Genomic DNA, 22,232 nt, shown 5'->3' with positions numbered 1-22,232 from the left:
ATCTGTTCCTCATAAATTATTTCATAATCTTCACAGGAAGACTAATAATTTCCTCATATGGTCAGATTTAGGTTATTGAAAGTACACTGCACAATATCACCCTTATATATACTCCTTTTGTATTTCCTCAACCAACCACCTTCTTAATGAGCTTGTGATCCAATATATGAGTAGTCTGACTTTCTCTTCACTTATCTCACTCCTTCCATTTAAAATTCTCCCTGTTTAAGATTTTGCAGAGAAAACAGAGGCTTTCAGGTATAAATTCCCCCGACGTCATGTCTCTCATTGATTCAAACCCATGTGGACCTCCTCACTACATCAGAGGAAGAAGATGCTCTCTTTCCAGACAGGGCAAATGCATCCAGTCCACTCTGGAATTCATCTTTGCCTCCGCCCTCAGGGATCTATCTCAACCAATTATCCCTGCATCTGCATCAGAACCTTCTGCTCTCAGCTAATTCCTTCCCCTTAGCATATAAACATGTTTAATCATTTCCTCACTTGGGTAAATTGTTTGGGAAGTGAATGTTAATGCTAAGCAAAGGCAGAATTTGGAAATTGTAGTGATAGGAGATCTGAGAGTGAAGAAAAGACTTGGGTTTTATTATTGTCTATGATTCCATTTTTCCAAGCGTCTCCAGAGTATTTCACTTCTGAAAATGTTGATGTTAGAAAGGAAACCATATAACCAAAAGTACATTAATTCAGTGTTTAGACTGAGAATGTATATGTTCAATTCAAAAAGGTTTGCTTCCCATTATAAACCTAACTGTCACTTGAAAAAATATTGTTCACTAAAACTGGACATTTCATTATATTGATGTATAACCCTGGAAAGAAATATTTCAGATGAAAATAAGAGCAAATTTTAAATCAAATGTTTTAACTAGAGACAAACATCTGGTATTTTTTAATTAGGTCTTTGTTGCATGATCACAGTAAGTCAGAGATTTAGAAAGACTACTTACAACTCTGAAATCTGTGAAATTACATTAGTTGCATATTTTAACACTATATTTAATAAAAGTCAAGGGATGGCTATTAAAAAATTAATATACTATATTTATCACTGTTAGAAAACTATTGCCATTCTTTGCTAAACTCCAAAAATAAAAGCAGATTTTAAGATATAACTTTAATTTTGCATTGTGAATACACATATTGTTCATAACTATGTTGCCAAGGATATAGCCTCCGCTACCAAAAATGTGCATATGCTCCTTTGATCCCACTGGCAGGAAAGATGGTAGCAAGCCAAAGACAGTGTCAGCCATTACTAGGAAGGAACTGGGAAAAAAGTGATGTTGAACATAAGGCACAGACATACATTCGAGTTAAAGCACAGACACACACACACACACACACACTCACTCACTCACTCTCTCTCTCCCCAAAGGGCTATTTTACTAATCAATATTTTGCTTAAATGTATTTTTTTTGAGTATCCACTGATTAATAATCCCATTATATATCTGTGACATTGCAGTCATTAGATTTAAGCTTACAAATGAAAGCTTCACAGATCAAAAATTGATTTTAAGGTTAGAATTGTCACTACCAGTTGGTTAAGATACCTACATTTGATTAGTTTTCAGTTTCTAGTACAAATACAAATTTATAAAATAATGGGCAAATGCCACAGAACCATTCACTGACTTATCTAATCTTAATCGTGTATTCTCATCTTAATCTTATATTCTATCTTATCTTAATCTTATATTCTCAGCCTGAATAGTGACTTGAATGAAGAATGTCATAAACTCATTATTCACCAGTCAAGCTAGTGTTTCTTATTATTCTTAAAATTAAAACCAATTGTTCTTGTGTTCTAATATTCTAAAATAATTCTGTTATTGTTATCCCCATGCCTTAAAAAGTTTGAATCAAATAGTTTTTCCAACCAAAGAGTCAATCTTTTTAGTCCATTTTTATCAATCAATGAATTGTTCTTTCTTAGGTATTCTCTTGACGGGCACTTTTATATCTGCATATTCTTTGTATACAACCAATTAAGATGAGAATAATCTGGTCTCCTTTATTTTATGTAATCATTTCTTTGTATATGTCTTAGGACTGAGAACTGTGTAACATATAAAATCTCACCATATTAAACTAAATTTCTTTCAGTTTAACTCCATAAGTGTTAAACTACCATTTAAACCATGAAATATACTCATTTCAGTATAGGTCCTGGGAAATGTAGAATGTATTAACTTTTTCATTAAAGGTTTTTTGCATAATGGCAATAACTTTCTTCAAAAGATAAAATCCAGATGAGCCACTGAAAAATTCTAAGTGTGTAGTAACATCCCTTATCTGCAGATAAAATTTTACACCTAAGATTTCATGATCTCTCAGAAAAGACCATGGAGAGCTATAGAAAGTTAAAAGTTGGAAACAAGTAAGAAATCATACAGTGCACTGATTTCCTTTCCTGTCTTCCCCTGCCCCTGCTGGATTTCATTTCTAAACATCATGTAAAATATTGTGTAGAATATGACAAGCAAGTAAGTTAAAGAAATATGAGAGTTCCTATTTGGTGATCGCCTTTATGAAAGGCGTGTTACTCGGGCCTGAGAGCGATCCTTCCTTCACGCCTCCTACTCCGGGTCCACCAGATCCTGTACTTACTCAGCATATGTCTCTGGTCCAGCCCTCTTGTTCAGCTGCATTGCTGTGCTCTTGTTCAAACTCTCTTTCTCACGGAAGCTAATGTGACACCCAGCTAAAAAGCCACTGTGTTTTGAGTCCTCTTAAGTCCTTTCTGCACAGTGCTGCCTGAGAGAGCTTTCTAAAAGACTAATCTCTAAAAGACATACCCTTCCTGGGCTGGAAAATCCTTCCACAGCTTTCCATGGCTTCTGAGAAAAGCCCGAGCTCTTGCAGTAGTTATGGTTCGCCGCATAAGACACCTCTGCCCCTCTGCCCCTCTGACAGTCTGTCCCTTTAGTAGGCTTTTCCTGTCTAGTCCTCCCTCCTCCACCCACTCCATAACTCAGAGCTCAGTGCCCCTGCCCCTGCCCCTGGGGTTAGGTCCCCCTCTTTTGTTCTCCAAAGCACCCCTATGACAGCACTTCTTTCCCAGAATTTACCAACAGTTTTGTGATTGTCGGGTTACTTCTTTCTGTACCCTAAACATCTTTTCTCATGTACTGGAGCTGGCATAGAGTAATTGCTCAGTGAATCCTTTTGGGGTCGTTTATGAATTCACCCACTTAGTTTATTGAATGCCCATTGAATTTCAGGCAATGTTTTAGGCACTGGGGATACAGTAGTGAACAAAATAAATAAAAAGCATGCCCTCCTGGACATCCTATTCTAGTGAATGGGGAAAGACAGTGAAAAAATAAAATAAACAAGTAAAATATAAAGTTGTGTCAGGTGGCACATGGGGGTAGGGACTGGGAGTAGATGTGGCGATATTTTAAATTAGGGGCTCACTGAGGGCTTTAGGATAAAAGTGACTCCTGGATAGAGCTCTGAAAGAGGTCAGGCAGAGAGCCGGACATATAGAAGGGGGAAGAATGCTCCAGGCAAGGGAACAGCAAGTGCGAAGGCCAAGAGGCAGGCACATGCTGAGTGTGTTCAAAGAGCACAGAGGACGCAACAGGTAGATATTAGAAGATGGGCATGTGGAGAGGGAAGGGCGATAGTAGAATGGCCTCGTAGGTGCTTGTAGGCACAATGGTGCTGACTTTGAGTATGATAAAAATTATAGGAATGAATAATGAACACATAGAGTAAATCAAGATTTTCCTCAAACCTTAGACAGTGGTGTCTCAAGATAGGAATGACAAGATTTTTCATGAGCATTCACTTGAGTCATCCTAGAGCTACTGTCCTATCCTAAAGGCCTCGAGATTATCTCTCAGTACAAGAGCCAGTGGAGGAATTCAGTTCAGGACTTCTGTATTAAAACAGCAAAGCAGAAATCATCTTAGTTACATGGTCTCATTAACACGGAGCGTGTTGTAGATGTGGATGTAGGTCTAAGGTTTCTAATGCAGTTCAGAAAGCCATTATGAAAAAAGTAGGTCGAATTATCAATCCATGTTAATCTTCAAAGCAGGCAGTTAGGAAATGGATGTTGCTATAACCATTATGCATTGGCTACACTTCCCAGTTTGTAAAAATAACATTTTTTAATTAAAAAAAAAGTCTTTTGCTTGATAGATCATGGAATGGGAAAAAATAATGAATTTTTCTGACACTACTGATGTTAGCACAAATTTGATTGAGGTATTAATTACTTAAACAGGATGCAGAGTTTCTAAATGATGTGCTTTAGGGTGCCTCTTGGGAGGTGTTTTAAGGCAAGTTCTGGTTTGCCTGCTATTAGGAAATGATGCTCGTGTGAGCAGGGGGCGGACATAGTTCCTGTTCTGTCCCTGATGGCTAACAGTAAAATTTGAAGCTGTGAAAGCTGCTGGTCACTTCTGCATACAAGAATATACAACCAGCTTCTGTAATAAAAAACACAGGGAACGAAAAAGAGGTGGCCCATCTGTGAAGGTGAAAATAAAAGCCCCAATCTATTAAGCCATTTAAAATTATTTCCTTTCTGAGTTAAGAATTTTTCCATGATTTAATAAAAGCTAGGCAAAATGAAGAAAATACTTTTAAAAGTCTGTTTCTATGGGGAAAAATGATAACACATGTAATCTAACTTATTGGAGTCATAAAATGTGAGTATCAGACTTTCTCAAGGGTTTGGTGCAACAGACTTTAATTACAACTTTTTGAAAGCTATTAACCTTGTCACAAGATCAGAAAATACATAAACTTGGTTTATAAAGAGTAAGAGGAAATTTGAAATAAAGACTGGAAATTTGTCTTACTTAAGAAAGATTCATTTAAGATGTACTTATATAAAATTCCATGTTCTCCTTGGATGTTTGATGAGGGAAGGTCAAGAAATATAAACTCTAGCCCCTATTATATGTATGTCTGGAGTATAATTCAACAATGTTTTACAAGATTCAGATTTCATAGCTTAAGTGTGTGGAAATGCTAAACTAGCAACTATTGGGAAATGTTTAGAATATAAGAGAGTGTGCTGACATGTTTTCAGTGTAAAAGCCCATGATTTAGTTGAACGGGGTATGAAGGAACACAGCATAAACAAGAAAAGAGTGGGATCGTGCTGAGATGGGAGAGCCTCATCTCTGGTTTCGAGTCTTCTATGAACTCTGTCTTCAGTCACCCTGAAGCATCTGTATTTTCCCAACCAGTCTCAAATTAATCTCCATGTAAAGGTCTTAATCATTCTTCGAGGCTCAGTGGCCATAACTCACTTCCTTTGTGAACCTTCTCCACTGCACCCAGACAGGGCTTGTTTTTGTCCTCCATGTTTCTCAAGCACATTTTTAACTGGCTGTATTTTAATATATTTGCATATTTATAAAATCTGCTTGACTAGGCAGCAGATTCTTCAAGCCATATATTTTACATCCTCAGCACCTAGGTCAGTGCCTAGCAAATAAATAATTATGACTACATTAAAACAATGAATTATTGAATATGAAAATTACTCAATTCTTTCTGAATTTCCTCCATTGTTTTGCCACTCAAACTGTCATACTTCTCATCACTGGAAGGAGTTCCTACTTTTGAGATGGTTATTTCTGTTTAAGTATTTGGGATTTTTTTTGTTGTTCTTGTTGTTTCAATAAGATCACTCCATAATTTCTATTATTTGAAGAAGTTCCTCTAAAACAGGTCTCCTTTAGAGATTGTCAGTTAGATGACACATTATTATGTTAATTCACGAATACTTGATGAAAGAAGTTTTAAATGCAGTAATTTTTTTTTAAAAGAATAAATTCTTTTTGACTTTTTTATCTCATGTGCTGACTTTCGGGGAAAATATTAAACCCAGATGATTTATTTGTTGGTATTTCTCAAAATCATGCTCTGACCTCTTTAAGAGAGGTCTCTTAACATTCAGGAAATTAAAGAAGCTATTCATTTTTCTTACCACTTGACAAAACCAGGACCCCAGACTAAATTTTGGACATTAACTACCACCAGCAGATTAAAGACAGATCTAGGTATTTGAGAATCTATGTTCCGATTAGGTCCCCAAACAGATACTCTGTCACCTCTCACCAGATATCCAGGGCTGAAATTAGCTCACTCCATCCCTTCTAAATATTTAATAAATTGTTTCTCACTGCTGCATCCAAAATGGAAATGATCCGGAAAGTAAGAAAAATTAACAGGCTTTCTCTGCCCTCTGTGATTAAGCATGCTTCCCCTAGCGCGCCATAAAGGAAATAAATTTGTGGTTTGCAAAGGTCTATCACCCTACATGATGCTCAGTAAAACATATTTCTATTGAAGAAAGTGTAAGTGCTTTTCCTATTTTAAATCAGTAATGCTAAGAAACATTAGCTACTAAAATGTAAATATCCCACAACAGGTAGAAGGAAGACTGAAATTTAGGACCATAACATACACTTATTTACTATTTAGATCTGTTTTCTATCTAGACCAGCACCAACAGAACTTTCTGGAATAATGGAAATGGTCTGTATTACTCAATCCAGTATGGTAGCCACTAACCACATGTGGTTTATTGAGCACTTGAAATGTGGCTAGTGCGATTGCTAGGAACTAGATTTTAGATTTTGTTTAATTTTATTTAATTTCAGTTTGAATGGCCATGTGGGGCTAATGGCTACTATACTGAAAAGTGTAGATGTAGAAGCTCTAGTCTGAAGAATGCATAAGGCTACAGGCAGGTGAACTGGACCCCATTCTGCCACTGACTACTTTGTGAGCTTGACCAAGTTATTTATTCACTTTGATGCTGTTTCTTTATCTGTGAAGTGACTAACTAGATGATTCCTAAGATTTTTTCTAAATCTTTTACACTTTACTGTAGAAATAGCCACAGAGTGTGACTAAAAATTGACACAGTTACTTTTCCACTGTCCCCATGAAAATCAGTCTCTTAGTTACACCGTATATATTCATAACACTTATACTTTAAATAATCTATAATACGTGAATGACTATACAAAGATGCAGAAGAAAAGGGAGTTCTGTAATTGGATTTATCCTGCCTAATCCTACTCCTGGTGTGCAATGATACTGGATGAGAGAAAATATAAACCGGATTTCCTTGCATTAGTACCTGATGTATTGATTTATTGATTCGTGTCATTCAGTTATTCAGTTTACTGAATACACTAAGAACCAAACACAATATATGATGTGATAAATGCTGCGGAGGAGAGGAGAAGACAGCTTCTATCTTAGCTTGGAAGAGTCTGCATATCTGTGAATGAGTGTATGTGAAGCTTTTTCCAAGGATGTGATCAAAATAGAAGTCTATTTTTTTGAGTCCCTGTAGACACATGGCCCAGTACTGTCCTTAGCCCTGACAAGAGGGCTCTTGCTTTGGGGCCCATGCTTTTGGGCACTCTTCCTTGGCTGCATTCCTCCTCCTGTGGGAGCCCACCCCCACCTGAGACTGTGCTTTGGGCATGAAGGACCCTGGAATGCATTACCCCAGTGACCGGAACTCACTTCAAAGACTGTGAGTTGCCTTTTTCCCAGGTTTGTTCTTCTGAAGGAGAACCACACTGCAGGTGTGCAGGACAATAAACTGGAAGATGGGGCAAAGAGGTGGGCATTTTGAAGCGTGTGGATGGAGTTGGATCCTGTGAGCATCCCAAACGTCTACATGAGAGCTCGAGTCTCACAGAGATGTGGGTTGGAGGGAGGTGTGAGGGACCAACGGAGCAGGCCACAGCCAGAAGCTGGGCTGGTTTAAGGCTCTCTTCACAGAGCCACACTCTGGTCTGGATCTCCAAGGAGTGCAACCATTCTGCATTTGAACTTTCTGAGTCATTATGAGGACATGTCTCATGGTTATCCTTGTGAGGACATATCCTCAAGGTTAGAGGAAAGAATGTATTTTACGTACCATTTAATTCATTTGGTTTATGCCTTTTGAATATTTAGACTTACTGTATAAAGATTTCCATTTGTACTCTTGCCCTGAAATTTGTACATTTGCCCTTAATCTGCAGGTATAAGGACTAACACAGACCCAGCTTTATTTTGAAAAGTTTCTTCTTAATCTAGTGAAAAGATACGAGAATTTGGTAAAAGAGATTAATTACAATTTCATTAATATTCTTATACATAAGTGACATATTTTGCATTAGTTTAGCTACAGTAAGTTGGATTCTGTTAAAAGAAATAATAATTAGAGACATTGGTTATAGATTTGAAAGAGACAATTTTTAAGTCTTTCTTGCATTAAAACTTAATTATGACTGTATTCATTGCATCTAATTATTTATAGAATATAGTGGTGTACATATATAACATGGACAAATGACTATCTAATATATGTCTATGCTTTTATAATGAAAATATAGTTGGATAACAAGACTTTAGAGCTGGACAGGGCTCAGGTGTCATTTAGTCTCACCACTTTTATACATGAGGAATCTAAGGCCTAGATATATTAATATGTCTAATATGATATAGCTTATTAGACCTTTGACTGAAACCAGTGAAAAATATTAAAAATAGAGCTTATCCACAGCCTGGAAGTTGGTAAGAAAAACAAAATGAGTTAGGGAAGACTACAGACAGTCATCTATTCAGCCTTTTAGACTCTCTTTTCATATTTGTGTTACTTGACTGTGTTCTTAAATTGGTCCTGACAATGCTCCCCACAAGTCAGCTTTTTATTTCTGAAAGACTAAATCAACTTTAAAGGAAAGTCAAGTGCTCCTCTCTGTCCCCATACTAACGCGACCTTGAGACACCACTACAGAAGTTCACGTGCACACAGGAATCCACCAGAGCTGAGCAACGGGACGGGGCAGTGGGAGAGCAGCAGAAGGGGAGGCGTTATTCTCCACTTGGAAAACCAAGTATTGGAGGCTCTAGACAAAAGCACAAGCAGATCTGAAGGGCTCCGTTGATGCGGCCGTTACATGTGCTTCATGGACAACCAGACTAAGTGAGGATAATGCAGCACCAGAACGCTTGCCAGGGCGTCCCAGCGGGCAGCGCGCACAACTCAGTTAACGTAGTTTTAACAAACAAGATTTCATTGTTAAAATCTAGTCTAATAACGAAATATCCTAAGATAATTTGGGCTGTTTTGGTTATTTGTGATTTGAAGTTTTGTTTTCTCCGCCAGATTAAAGTCACAAAGGGAAGCCTGCTGTTGTCTCCGATGTCTGCCATCCTGCTGATTAATATGGCTGGCAGAGCAAAGCACAGTTAAGTAAAATCATTAGTTTTATCAAATCTCTGGGCTAGCAATGCATTATAACTAAATATGATAAAGTAAATCTTCATATATTGGTTAATTCAATTTTATCTTAAATGAAGCAGAAGCAACTATTTATGCTTATGTTATTAGCTAACATAAAATACATTATATTCACTTGACCCAAATGTATTCAATGTGTTTGCAGGCAAAATCAAAACAAACTAAAAAACATCTATAACCTCTTTGGACACAATCCAAATTTCACTTTAAGGAGCAATAACAGAAGCATTTTTCTGAGTTTTGAACTCTCAGACACCACCAGGGCCCAATGAGTGACAATTTAAGTACTCATAATTCAGAAAGAGACGTATGGATTTGCTATGGAGTTTGCATATATTTGGGGGGAGGGAGAGGAAGGAAGGGTTTCAGAGTAGGGAAAGTGATACGGTCTATGAAATCTTGGTTATAGACACTTTGGGTGAAAAAATAATTTCCAGGAAAGTTGGATTAGTTGGTATGTTGAATATATATCATCTATGTTTTATGCTTTGGGGAATTTCTACTAATTTGTCAAAGAAAGAAACAGTAAGAACATGAAAAGGAAAGACACTTTCAAAAATACTATTTTAACAACTATTAACAGCTTTAGCAGCATCATTATCACAAAAGTGGAGGTAGGGATAAAAAAAATACTATTTTAACAACTATTAAAATTTCTGAAGAGCTGAAAAATAAAGATCATTCCTGCTAGGGTTCAGAACTTTAGCAGTTCCAGTTGTGGGTTAGTTCTTGGTTTGACTTTTGAGTCAACTTTTATAAGCCAGAGCAATTCTCTCCTGATTTAGATGGAGTCCAGTTTATTTTAGCTCAAGATTCTGCCTTTTAAAATCTCCTCCAGAACTTCTCAGAAAACCTGAAGGTCTTGTTTACGGAATAGAGGCACAGCAGGATTAAATAAATGTGAAACTGCTTGAGAGGCAGGACCTCTTTTTCATTCTATCAGGGATGCTGCTAATCTTCAGATGACTATTTTTGCAGTATAAAATACACAGCCTGGATTATGAAAACTAATTCCCCACCGGACACACTCATAAACAGTTTTGTCAGAGCTAATTTTAGATCATTCCTAGTTTTTTCCATCATTAGAGACAATTTAAATTTTAAAGCATTCTCCAGTGCCTCTCAAGATCCTCAAGTAAGCAAACACTCCTCCACAACACAAACCAATAAATGTAATGGGTTTTGTACATCATGGAAAAGATGAGAGCAGTGATGCTTATTATTTTTCTTCCCTTGTTCGAATTGGTGGATGAACAGAGGTGCGATATGAAAAGCTGATAATGTAAGATGATGTGATATACAGAAAGCCAAAACGATGGCAACAAACAGGACAAAAGGAATAAGCTGCACTACCAGTTGCAGTATTTGACACACTCTAATTTAATTGACAGATATTATCACACTGCTGCCGGCCCTTATAGAGGTCTTTCAGCACACCAGGTTACGCCATCTGGTGTTTCTGTCTTAACAGCGATAGTTCTCATTTATGGAAGCCTTCGTTCCACAAAGCATTTTCATATTTTTATTATTTCACTTGCTTCTCATCATATTGCAGGTGAGATAGGTAGAAGAGGAATTACTGCCTATATTTTATAGATCAGTAAAAAGGATCACAGAGTATAGTCACAAACTCCTAAATTGTTCTGAGGCCAGGATTACTGATACAATGTACTTTTCTTTCTACCAGACTTAGAGCCAAAACACACACCCCCACAGACACACAAACACACACGTAATATTTGAAAGAAAAAAGAAAATTTCTAAGAAAAATTTTCTCCTCCTAACAGCTGTGACTATATTTGCAGTATCTTCCTGTCTCTGAGATGGGTTAAAATATACAGGTGCTATTTAAGTTAACAAACATAGTGATATTTTTAAAATGATACTTTTTAAAATAATAGAAATATTTCACTTTAAGCAAATATAATATATAAAAACTCAGTTTTGCTGGAAAGAGAAATTAGGGGATTACATTGCTTTACAAAAAGACTCTGAATAGGACTGCTTTAATAGCAAAATCCCCCAGCACATTTAAGATATGTTGATTTATGAAAATCTGATTCATATAGAACTTTACAGGAATACATCTGTTATATAAATCTGTGCTCACCTGTAATTTATTCTAGAGGGAATAATTGAGTGATGATAATAATAACATACTCATGTAGTTCTTCATTATATATTTTAAAGTGCTTTCTCCTAATTTATTGCATTTGTCTTTGGCGGCCGTATAAGGGAGGCAGAGAGGGTATTACTATCCTTTCTTTACAGATGAGAAATTGAGAGGTTAAGTGACTTGCCCAAGGTCAGACAGACTATTCATTCATTTACTGCTATTTGAGTGATGTAGTTTTAACAGGGTAGTCAAGGAAGTAAGGTTCTTCCTCTTAATTTTTTTTTAACCAGCTGTGAAGGCTATTAAAACAGAGGTGGATGATCTCACAAATATAATGTTAAACGAAAGAAGCCAGACACAAAAGTTACATGTATGATTCTATTAATATAAAATTCAAATGCACGCAAAATTAATCTACATTGGCAAAGGCAGAAGAGGGGGTAGTGACGGAGGGTGGGATAAAGGGGGTTTCCTAGGATATGATAACTTTCTATTTCTTGATCTGGTTTGTGGTTACAGTTATGCTCACTGTGAAAATTCACTAAGACGTATACTTATGATTTGTCTACTTTTCTTTATATACGTTACAAATTTTCTTTTAAAAAAGAATTTTTTATATAATTAAAAACAGTAGAGTGCACTTTAGAAGATCATTACATTACATAGCCTTTGAACATTTGTGATTTCAATTGAGTTTCTTAGCTGCATTTTTTGAAATGAGAGTATGAACTAAATCTGACTAGTTTAAAGGGAGAAGAAAAAGTTTAGAGAAAAAATATCCAGGATCATCTTTACCTGAAAAGTTGCTATATGAAATGGGAAATTGGAGCAAACTAAGATAATAAGATAATTCATTTAGGACTAGGTGGACTCTGCATGCCTGGGAACGAACGAGGGCTCCTGAGAATCCCAAGTAGCCTTCAGTGTAAGGAAGTATGGGAGGAATATGGTTTGACCATTATCCACGATAGAAACTACAGGTGCATTCAAATGCTTAAAGCAATTTCAAAATTTATATTGTCGTTCTCCCAAAATCCTCCACCCACTATGATCCTATAACCCTGAGAGCTAATGCTGTACTTGTATGTGAAGTTACCACGGATGACGGATTTAATTTTCACATATGGTCCTTCTGTTATTCTTTTTCTTTCATTTTATTCTTTTAAAAGAGAATCCATTATAGCACCCCTGATTATCTCTGTCAAATATCTATCTTGATACTACAGGTCAGGAACAGAGAACTTCCAAGCGGTAGGTCAGGTTGGGTCCCAGGATGCTTTCATTCCACCAGTGACGTTTCGAGGGGAGCTACCCTACAGCTAAGACTGCAGCCTGCTGAGTGTCTCCCCAGGAGGGCTGTTGAAGGCATCCTGTGCGGGGAGAAACCTTTGACATTTAACCCAAACACACATTTGTTTTAATTCCTGACTGACTAGCGTGTTCCTGTGCATTCATTTCACTAGGACTAGCTAACTATTTTTTAAAAATAAATTTTATATCCTGAACACCTGCAGGCTGCATGCCACGCATCGTGTGGAATGGATGTGATCAAGCCAGTTGTGATCACTGCATCCAGACAGAGTGTGAGATATAGCTGTCCTCTGGAATTCGGGTTATTAGATAGGATCACTCTGTGTTCCCCAATATTGTTTATGGCATGAAGAAAGGTGGCCCCAGAGACAGAGGGGAAGAGACAGGGAGAAGTTGGTGGAAGGAATTCTACTCTTTGGGGCTCAGTCAGCTGCCCCAACTTCTCTTTCACTGGTAAAGGACACACAATCCTGAGGAGCTGGGACCTGCAGGTCTACGGGAAAGCCCAAGAGGACTCACTTGATGATTTTTTGTAATGACAGGGATCAAGAAGGCACAACTGTTTCTCTCTGGCTGTAGACCTTCAGCAAAAGAAAAAGAAGATGTGCTGTACTAATGCACAGGTAGTCACTCCTGGATCCTTTGAAAACTCATTTTTGTTTAAGCTAATAGGCTTATCCCTGAATTTGTAGCAGAGTCTTCCTCAGAGTCTCTCTGTTACTCACTCCACCTGGAACCTCTTTCTGTTTCCTTCCTGTATCAGTTCTGCAGATGCATTGTCATGTGATCCTTACCATATGATGGACAGGCCCTATCATTTTTAAACTTTAACTAATTCTCATTCTTTTTGTCATAGGTCACACGACAGACACATTTATTACACAAAATCTTGACCACAGTTTTGAGTAACTTGTCTTTCTATTCATTTCAGTGTAGAACAAGATAAATTGAAATACTTGCCATCAAACCTTGTTCTCCTGGTTTCCCTGGTTCACCCTTAAAAAAGAATAGTGATAATTTTATTAGTGCTGTAAACAGTAAAAACCAATTTCAATCTTTTTTTTCCTTTTTCAAAATATCCACTTGGGTTCATGAACGTCAAATATATACTTTTCAGGCTAACTAGAGGAATGCAAACGCAATGAAAATTAGAGCGAGCTGATGTTCTTTCTCCAAATGCATTTTATAAAATTTTAGGATTTAACAAAATGAGTTCAGATTACAGTAGAGATTTAAGAATTATGCTAAGAAGCTATTTTAAATAAAGCTAGTAGGAGATAGTATATTGGAAATCAACAAATGGTCCTAGAAAATTAATAATGATAATTACAGTAACATTTCATTATTATGTTCTGTTTATGATGACATAAAGATGATGACATGTTCTTTTTATGAGAAATCAGAACTACCACATTACAGGAGAGAGAGATAATTGCTCTTAGTGCAGGAATTAAATAATAAAATGAGCAGAGATTGATCTTGAACTTTGATCCTCCTGGATTAACAATGGTTGAAGTAACATGTTTTATTAACATTGATAGAGAAAATTCTGCCATGCCATATCGCTATACTAATTCCTAACACTCAGATTAATACAGAATTCATATCATGTTTCACTGTCATCTTATTATAATGGTAGCCATTGGCTTCAGATATTTTTTGGAAAAACTATGCTTGTAATGCCAATATATACAGATGTTGCTGGACTTTATAAATAAGTACTTCTCAGTTTATTTTTATAGAATCTTTTTCTAGTGGTTGTGATAGTGCATACAAATTAACTCTAAGACCATAAATCCAGTTCAAATTATATCTGTGGAATTAAAAAATATTCACGAACCTTTTTAGAGTCATTTCTCACTTAAATGAATAAACTCTATTCCTTTGAAGGGTGGTATAATATTTGGATGTGTTACAGTTTGTCATACCTTTTACCTTTGTTTCTTAAAAGTAATTTATGCCTTGAATTTCCTGTGAGGTATACAATGCCCAAGGATCTGACTGATTTTGTACCATCACAGTGGTTTAACTATTCTTATTTGAAGAAACACTCATTCTATCTTTGTTGGCAACCAGCAATCAACTGGAGAGCTTTAAGTGTCCTTGAAGCTACAGCTTTCTCTGTCTCTTGGGGTCTCATCCTGAGAAAATGTGAGACCCTAGAAGGCAGTTTTAGGATGAACCCACTACCTTGGATAGTCCAGTGAAATCAGTCCTAACAACCAGCAGATCATGTGGAAAGTCAATTCCTTATTTCACATGACGAATTTACGGCAGCTTTAAGGGTGGGTGGGGAAGGGGCTTATAAAAAGTTTTGTCTCAGAAAAGTTTTGAAGTACCCTATATACTTAGAAAAGAATCACTCAAAATACATAAATATAGGAATATAAAATGAAATATACCAAAACATTAATGACTATGGCTGATTTTTTTTTCTTTTCTAGTTGTCTTTATTTTCAAATTTTTCTACTTTGTAGATAAATAATTTCACTACTACTTTTGTATTACAAAAACACTACTGAAAATCATTTAAGTTAAAGCAATACATTAAATAATTTAATTCAGCAATAAACCTGAATTTCAAGTCCTAAAGTCATAATTGAAGTGTACAAATTTTTGACATTTTCCATGTATTTCTTTAAATTGCTGAGTTGCCTCCAACAAACCAAACCATTTATCTAGTGTCCTCTGTTGCTCTATTATTGACACTTGGCCAATCTTAGTAACTAAGTAACTTGAATCTAAGCGCTGAGATCACTTTTAAGTCATTTCTATTAATAAACTTCACATATAAAGGACAAATGATATTCAAACCATACCCATTGATGTTTTAACCATTAATTTTACTGTTTTATCAGCAATTTAGCGGGTCAAGTTACTTACAAGGGATTACATAGTAGAAAGACTTACCTCTTTTACTTTCCATAAATTGCATGGGACTATATTGTCTCTGTTATTGATCCTTTGGAAAATGTTATCAGTCTCCCACCTAGTTTTACACCAAAGGCACTGAGGTACACTATGGTACTCAGGTCACAAGTGAGACCAGTCACCTCCAGTGGAAGACTTCTTGATCCTGACCTGGAAACCAGGTCAGTTGCTGTCTCCAGGCCTCTCTTTGTGGTTGGCGTGGGTGCCCCGTGGGGTGGGTGGTAAAGCAGAATCCTTCTGGCAGTGCCCTCTGTGCTTGGGGACTTTCTTATCATCCCACTTCCCTCAACCCACTCCACTCTGCCTCACCCCCCCCAACTCCATCCCAATTCTCAGCACTTAAAATGAAACAAAACCCATGAGAACAACTGATTCAAAAAGCAACTCACAGGCACTCCTGGCATTCCGCGGGGGCCGTCCTTCCCTGTGTCCCCAGGAGGCCCTCTAGGGCCTGGAGGGCCTGGAGGGCCTGGGGGCCCCGCCTGTCCTTGGTCGCCCTACAGTGGAGGAGGGGACAGACCAACAATAACCATGAAAGGTAAAGACCCAGGTCTTCTTTCCAGCACTTTAAACTGTATTATCTAATCCACATTTACACGATGAAAAGAACCAGAACAACCAGAAACGTAAAGGCTGTAGGCAATTTGCTTGCCAGCGGGGAGCAAATAAATATTCATGCTGGTGAGCGGGGCAGATGCTGTTAAAATCAAAGCCGCTCAGAAACCAGCTCTTGGAAACAGTGTGTGTGTTATCATCACACTCAGAGCTGGTAGAAAACTTTTGCATAACTTTATCCATGACAATGCTGCATCAGTTATATTCATCTTGCTTAGTAAAGTGGCTGCATTTATAGTCGGACAAATATTTACTTTTTCATAACCTATAAAATTAAGCATACAAGGCTCTTGTCATGCTGCGTAATAATTTATAAATTACCGAAGCTAGAGAGCTTAGAGACTGGATCTATCACTGGATATAACTTTAAAGCTTTTTTTTTGTTTTTGGTTTGTTTAAGAAAAAATTAGATAGGCTTTCTCTACCTATTGATTTTGATATTTTCATATATATTTCAAACAGTTGCAGCTCATTAGACATAATTTTGCTCTAGGATATTTTAAGATAAATGCCCACTGCCCACACCCCATCCCTCCCCATGAGAGGTAAACGGCAAAGCAACAGTATACAGAGTAAAAATTGAATGCAAAGGAGAAATCAGACTCGAGCAAGAATAAGCACTACCTTAATCAGGCGGCGTTTAATGAGCTGCTGATCAGCAGAGAGAAACCCATGATTGATTTTAGGAAACACCATCTGATCAGTCAGGTGAGGTCAAAGGTTGGAGTTCAGAGATGAGAGAGTTGAAGAATAGGCATCAGAAGGCCCCAAGAAAGAAATAAAGATACACATTAGACTTGTAATAACCATCAAACAAAACAGAACTGGCACTTGTGTCTGACATCAGACCCTCTGGCTCTTCTTGAAAGGAATACAAACCTTGAAACGGGAAGGTGGAACCAGATTTTTAGTTAGAAATGAATCTTTTTTGCTGTGGGTGTTGGGCCTTTTTAGTGCCATGTATTAAAGAAGCAGGTAACCTTGCATCACCCGCCTCCTGCACTCTGAGCAGAAAGTCCAGAGACAAAGCGCCAGTTCAATTTCCGTCAGCTCGTCAACCAGCATAATAGGGCACGAACGCCATGGCCATTTTATTGATGCTGAATTCCAGAGTACTTAGGATTACTTAATCGACTGAAAAATATCACAGAGCACTACCATGCATGCCAATTAAGCCACCACGGCGTGGCACAGTCCTAGAGAGCTTGCCCGCCGTACCTCATTGCTCCTGCTTGACTTCAACATCCTCCTCTCTTAATATGCTCAGGATTCTTCTTCTTAATATGCATTTGACCTCATCCATGTAGCTAAGGTCCTAAGTGCCCAATAGCCTGATGTTCTGCGTGAGGAAAGGGAGTGACTGGACTCTGCAAGCCAATTTGGCTATTCTTGCTCACTCTTATGCTGATTGCGGGCTCGGACCGAGTGGGCATGGGTGCCAACCACAAACCTTGACGGTGAGGATCTGATTACTGTGCAGAGCAGCAACTGTGGGGAAGCCTGGCAGACCCTATGGACACAGCACAGCACCAAAACAACACGACACAAAACGTCACACAGACATTCCACTGGCGGACAAACAAAACAAGCATGTACCTAATGCCACCCCATCCCGGCTCTAAGTCCTGCCTCGTTTGACACACCCTAAACAAAACCAGACGCATGAAGCCCCCAAGCCAAACGCATTCCTTTTAGGGAATGATCAGGCCGAGAACTCAGGTACATCGGGCTCCATGCATAGACCCTTAAGATTTCTGGACTCTTACAAACAAAATGTTAGTACAAAATGGAGATAACCGCAGACTCTGTTATAAACACAACACTGTAATTTCCCTCTCTTCAGATTCTGTTTACGACTCAGGACATACAATACATGTGTTAAATCTTTTTCTGGACAACAGTGAACAGAATTTTGCAGTCAGATCAGACGTATTCCTCAGAAGAAATGCAGTATGCCTCATAAAATAGAATTTTACCACCCACACATCAAAATTTCTCTCTCCAATCATGTGATGATTCTCAGGTCTTTCCTGTTTCAGGAATTCCTGCAGAGGTGGCAGATGGAAACCTGTCTCTTATAACATGCGGATTCCATGTCAGAGGGATTTATGGTCATACTCTGCAGTAATCACTTGTGTCACGTAACTTTTCTGAAAGAACTTGACAGTTCACACACCCCCTTGAAGCAGAAAAGTGGTTTAGAATTTCCTCACCGAGGAGAAAAGGGGAGAGATGGTACTTCCCCAGCTTGTACTAACTCATCCCCACAGGCATTATCAATCGCGTGGGTCAGAGAGAGAAATTTTGCCTGTGTTCTTTCTTTTCCAACAACGTGTGATTATCAGAGCCTTTTCTTCCCATTTTTTTCCCAAACTGAATACGTTTACCGTACAAAAAAACAAATAGCAACCACAGCAATACATGACCTCGAGTGTCTGCAGGCTTCCCTCCTGTGTTTTCTCCTCCTCGCTTTCCTTCCCCCTTTCCCTCTCAAATTTTGAGGATATATTTAGAAAAAGCCAGAAATTTTCTTGTCTTTAAATTTTATTAGTTCTAGTGTATTTTTCTCCCTTTTTGCCCCTTATTAGGGATATATTTTTCTTTTTAAGAGAGCCAAGAAAATTATGTTTGTAGTTGGAGGCACCTCTTCAGCCACAATGCCTTTGACTCTTGTTCTTTAGAGCTGGGACTTCTCAGGAGGCAAAGCTGAGGGAATCTCAACCCTTTTGCCAAATCCTTTCTGATAAGGCTATGAAGAGGCCGGACAGTTTTGAGGTGACCTGTACCCTCTTTTTCTTCTCCCCAAGCAAAAGTGCCTTAAACATTGACTCTCCACCAATTCAGAAACGCTGCAAGTTGGAAAACAGATGTGTACAATTTGCTTTTGTTTTACTATGGAATATGAGTTTAAAATGTTATTAGATGGTGATGTGCCAGCATCTTTCCATCTGTGACTCATTAGCCCTATATTACACAGTCAGAATTTTATATATAAACCTCATATTTATGTAACAAAGAACAAAAACAGATACAAACAAGAAGTCTATGAGGGATCAGAATCTTGATTAGTGGCGATAAATCAGTGTCACTTGAAACAGGATTATCTAACAAAATCATTTAAAAGTAAAAACCTTTTAACAGCACACATGGCAGGCCTTACAAAAGTTTTGCAATTTGCATGTATAAATAAGTCACTTCTCGTACTCATATCTGAGCATGACCAGCTTGCTGTTTGATCATACCTTCTGAATGCTCACATACACATCCAAAAAACCCCATGAAGTTTAAGAATTTAGTTTGGCTTCCAGTGTTAATGAGACCTAAGGAGAGAAGTGGGTAGGTAATGCTCATCTCAGATAGATCTTTTTTCTCAAACAGAAAATCTCTGTTTGAGGAAGCTGATTTTATAGTCCTCAATCATCTTAACTGTGGACATGTTACCAGTTAGGTGCTTAGAGAAACATTCTAAAGATTCATTAGTGAGCTAGCCAAAAAGACTTCAGGAGTTTACATGCAGCAAAGTAGAAAGAGGACAGCTGGACAAATTCTTCTAAATTCTAACAAAAATCCCATGGCCTGGGTGGCAATATCCTAAGACTCTGTGCTTTTTCAAACTAGGGTAATGTTTGAACAAGGGCATATGCCAGTGTCCTGGGGAGCGTTTAAACACAATAATAAATATGGTACCTCTTCCTTAAGAGTCCATTTTTTTTTCAATAGAGGTCCTGGGGATTAAACCCAGGACCTTGTGCATGGTAAGCATGCGCCCTGCCACTGAGCTATACTCACCTCCCTGGAGTCCATTTTAATTGATGATACATAACTTGAAGCCTTTTTTTATATAAAGCAAACATTGACATAACTTGGGGTAGAATGCAAAACTTGCACAAACCTTTAAAAATGTTACTGTTTGATGGTGGTGGAGAACCTCACCTCACAGGGGCTACCTCCAGATCGCACAGAGACACTGAACCGACTCTGCTCCCTGCAGGTGGTCTTTGGAGGGTAAGCTTGAAAAGCATCGGTGCTGAGAACTTGTCTGTGTGTCTAGGCTCTGCGTGGCCATAACTGCCAGGCTGCCCTCGCTGTTCACGCAGGGAGTGAGCTTTTTCATTAACCATGCCATTTTTCCCAGTATCATTTGTCATAGTCCTTTCTAAATAAATGGAGTGGACATATTTCACTTGGTTTTACATCTCGGAAAACTTGCCTGGTACACAGATGGTTCGAGTGGGTGTGGAAAAAAAAAATTGTCTCCAGAAAAACACGGAGACAGAGTCCAGGAATAAACTATGTATGTATTTTCACCCCCAAATATTTTGAGTTCTTAAGAAACTGGATATACAAGAGGATAAAACTGCTTTATCCTTAGCATGAAGACCCAGATAACTTCACGAATCCTCCCCACATTCTGTGAAGTAGGTAACCATCCAGGACCAGTGTTTTAACATCATTACAGGAGGAACTCTATCTCCCTTCACTGCCTTTTGGAAGGAAAGATGCTGGCCTACCCCAAAGGGACATTGAACAAATAAATAATTCCTAAGAAAAGCTTCTAACTACTTGGGACCATAAATTAAAGATGTTATCGTCATTTTTATTGTATACTCAGTAATGATGGGTGTTATATGATTACATTATAGTGAGAAAATTTCATGTTTTGTCAAAAATATTCAATAGGGCACTGAGAGAGCCAGAAACTTAATCCAGGAGTTCTAATTCCAGACGTTGTCATCATGAAATTTATGTGTTTATAATTTCTTTCTATTTGTTTTATAGCTTAAACACTAGAAAGCTTAAAAATTGACTAACATACAACAATATTTAAGAAGTATTTACTGAATGCCTTCTGTGCAGGCTTTACTGGGCCAGGCCCTGGGGATTGAACGGTGAGCTAGACCCCTAGCTCATAGGGTTTAACGTGTGGTGGGGAGAAGGTTAAAATAAGCAGGCAGTAACGATCATTAGTGACCCCATTATGCTGGAGAAGGGGAAGGGCTGCACAGAAATAAAGCATGCACCTAGCGTGAGGTTCCAAGAGCCCTGGAAGACCCCCTAGCCGGGCGAACGAGGGGATGCGGGCCAGCACAGCAACAGTAGAACCAAAGAAAGACCATTCAGGAAAAGGTTACAGTAGTCTAGCTGAGGGACCGTGTCCTAGAACTAGGGGAGGACAGATGCATAGTTTCCTGCGGTATTAAGGAGGTAGGATTCATGGGACTTGCAGCTTGGCTGGGAACATAAGGGAGGAAGAGGAGCAGAGAGCAGTCCCAGGTTTCTAGCTTGAACAGTGGAAGGATGGTAGGGGAACACTAGTACGCAGGGGGCTTTCTGGGGGCAGGCGGGTGGTTTCAGATGATGAATTCAGTTAGCTTGCTGAATGTGAGGTGTTTATGGACAGCCAAGGGGCCACCGTTGGATATGCGTTTAAAAAGTCAGGAGAGAGGTGGGAGCCACAAATCACGGGGCCGCATGGAGTCACCTCGGGAGGCTGTAGAGAGAACAGACCTAGGAGGGGACCCCTGGAAAGACTCTGACTTAAGGGATGAGCAGAGGAAGAGGCAACTACAAAAAGGGTTAATAAAAAGTGGCTGTAGAAACAGGAAGAATGCCAACTCTCCTCACAAAAATTCTACACAGGCGAATGACTCAAAATGTTAGACACATACTTGACTTCACTGTTTATTGCACCATTAATTGTGCTGAATAAATGTACATAAATGACCCAGAGTAAGAAAGGGCAAACAATGGCCAATGTCACTGATAATGGATGCTCACTAATAAGCATGTGGGAGTGTCCCTGAGGTGGTAGAGGTCTGGAGGAAAAAATAAACAATCATTTTAATCACAAAGGTGGTTAAGGGGCCCCAACGGCAAATCGTATTGGAAGAAAAGATACGTGTTATGCTGAGAAATAAGAATCCTGAGTTTCTCCATAATATAAACAGTATC

General features: G+C 38.3%; 1 protein-coding gene across 1 annotated transcript in view; it reads right to left on the bottom strand.

Moving 5' to 3' along the window:
* COL25A1 (collagen type XXV alpha 1 chain) overlaps positions 1 to 22,232 on the bottom strand; it is a 419,343-nt gene that overhangs the window by 106,619 nt on the left and 290,492 nt on the right. Inside the window, exons 8-10 of the mRNA XM_074342511.1 lie at positions 16,905 to 16,976; positions 16,055 to 16,162; positions 13,695 to 13,730 (exon numbers count right to left, since the gene is read on the bottom strand). Of these exons, the coding sequence (XP_074198612.1) occupies positions 13,695 to 13,730; positions 16,055 to 16,162; positions 16,905 to 16,976 (216 nt within the window). The remainder of the gene's footprint in view (positions 1 to 13,694; positions 13,731 to 16,054; positions 16,163 to 16,904; positions 16,977 to 22,232) is intronic.

This window comes from Camelus bactrianus, chromosome 2 (genome assembly GCF_048773025.1).
Source record: "Camelus bactrianus isolate YW-2024 breed Bactrian camel chromosome 2, ASM4877302v1, whole genome shotgun sequence".
In the NCBI taxonomy this organism is placed as follows: Eukaryota; Metazoa; Chordata; class Mammalia; order Artiodactyla; family Camelidae; genus Camelus; species Camelus bactrianus.
The sequence above is the reverse complement of the archived record's forward strand: the minus strand, read 5'-3'. Positions and strand labels throughout refer to the sequence as shown.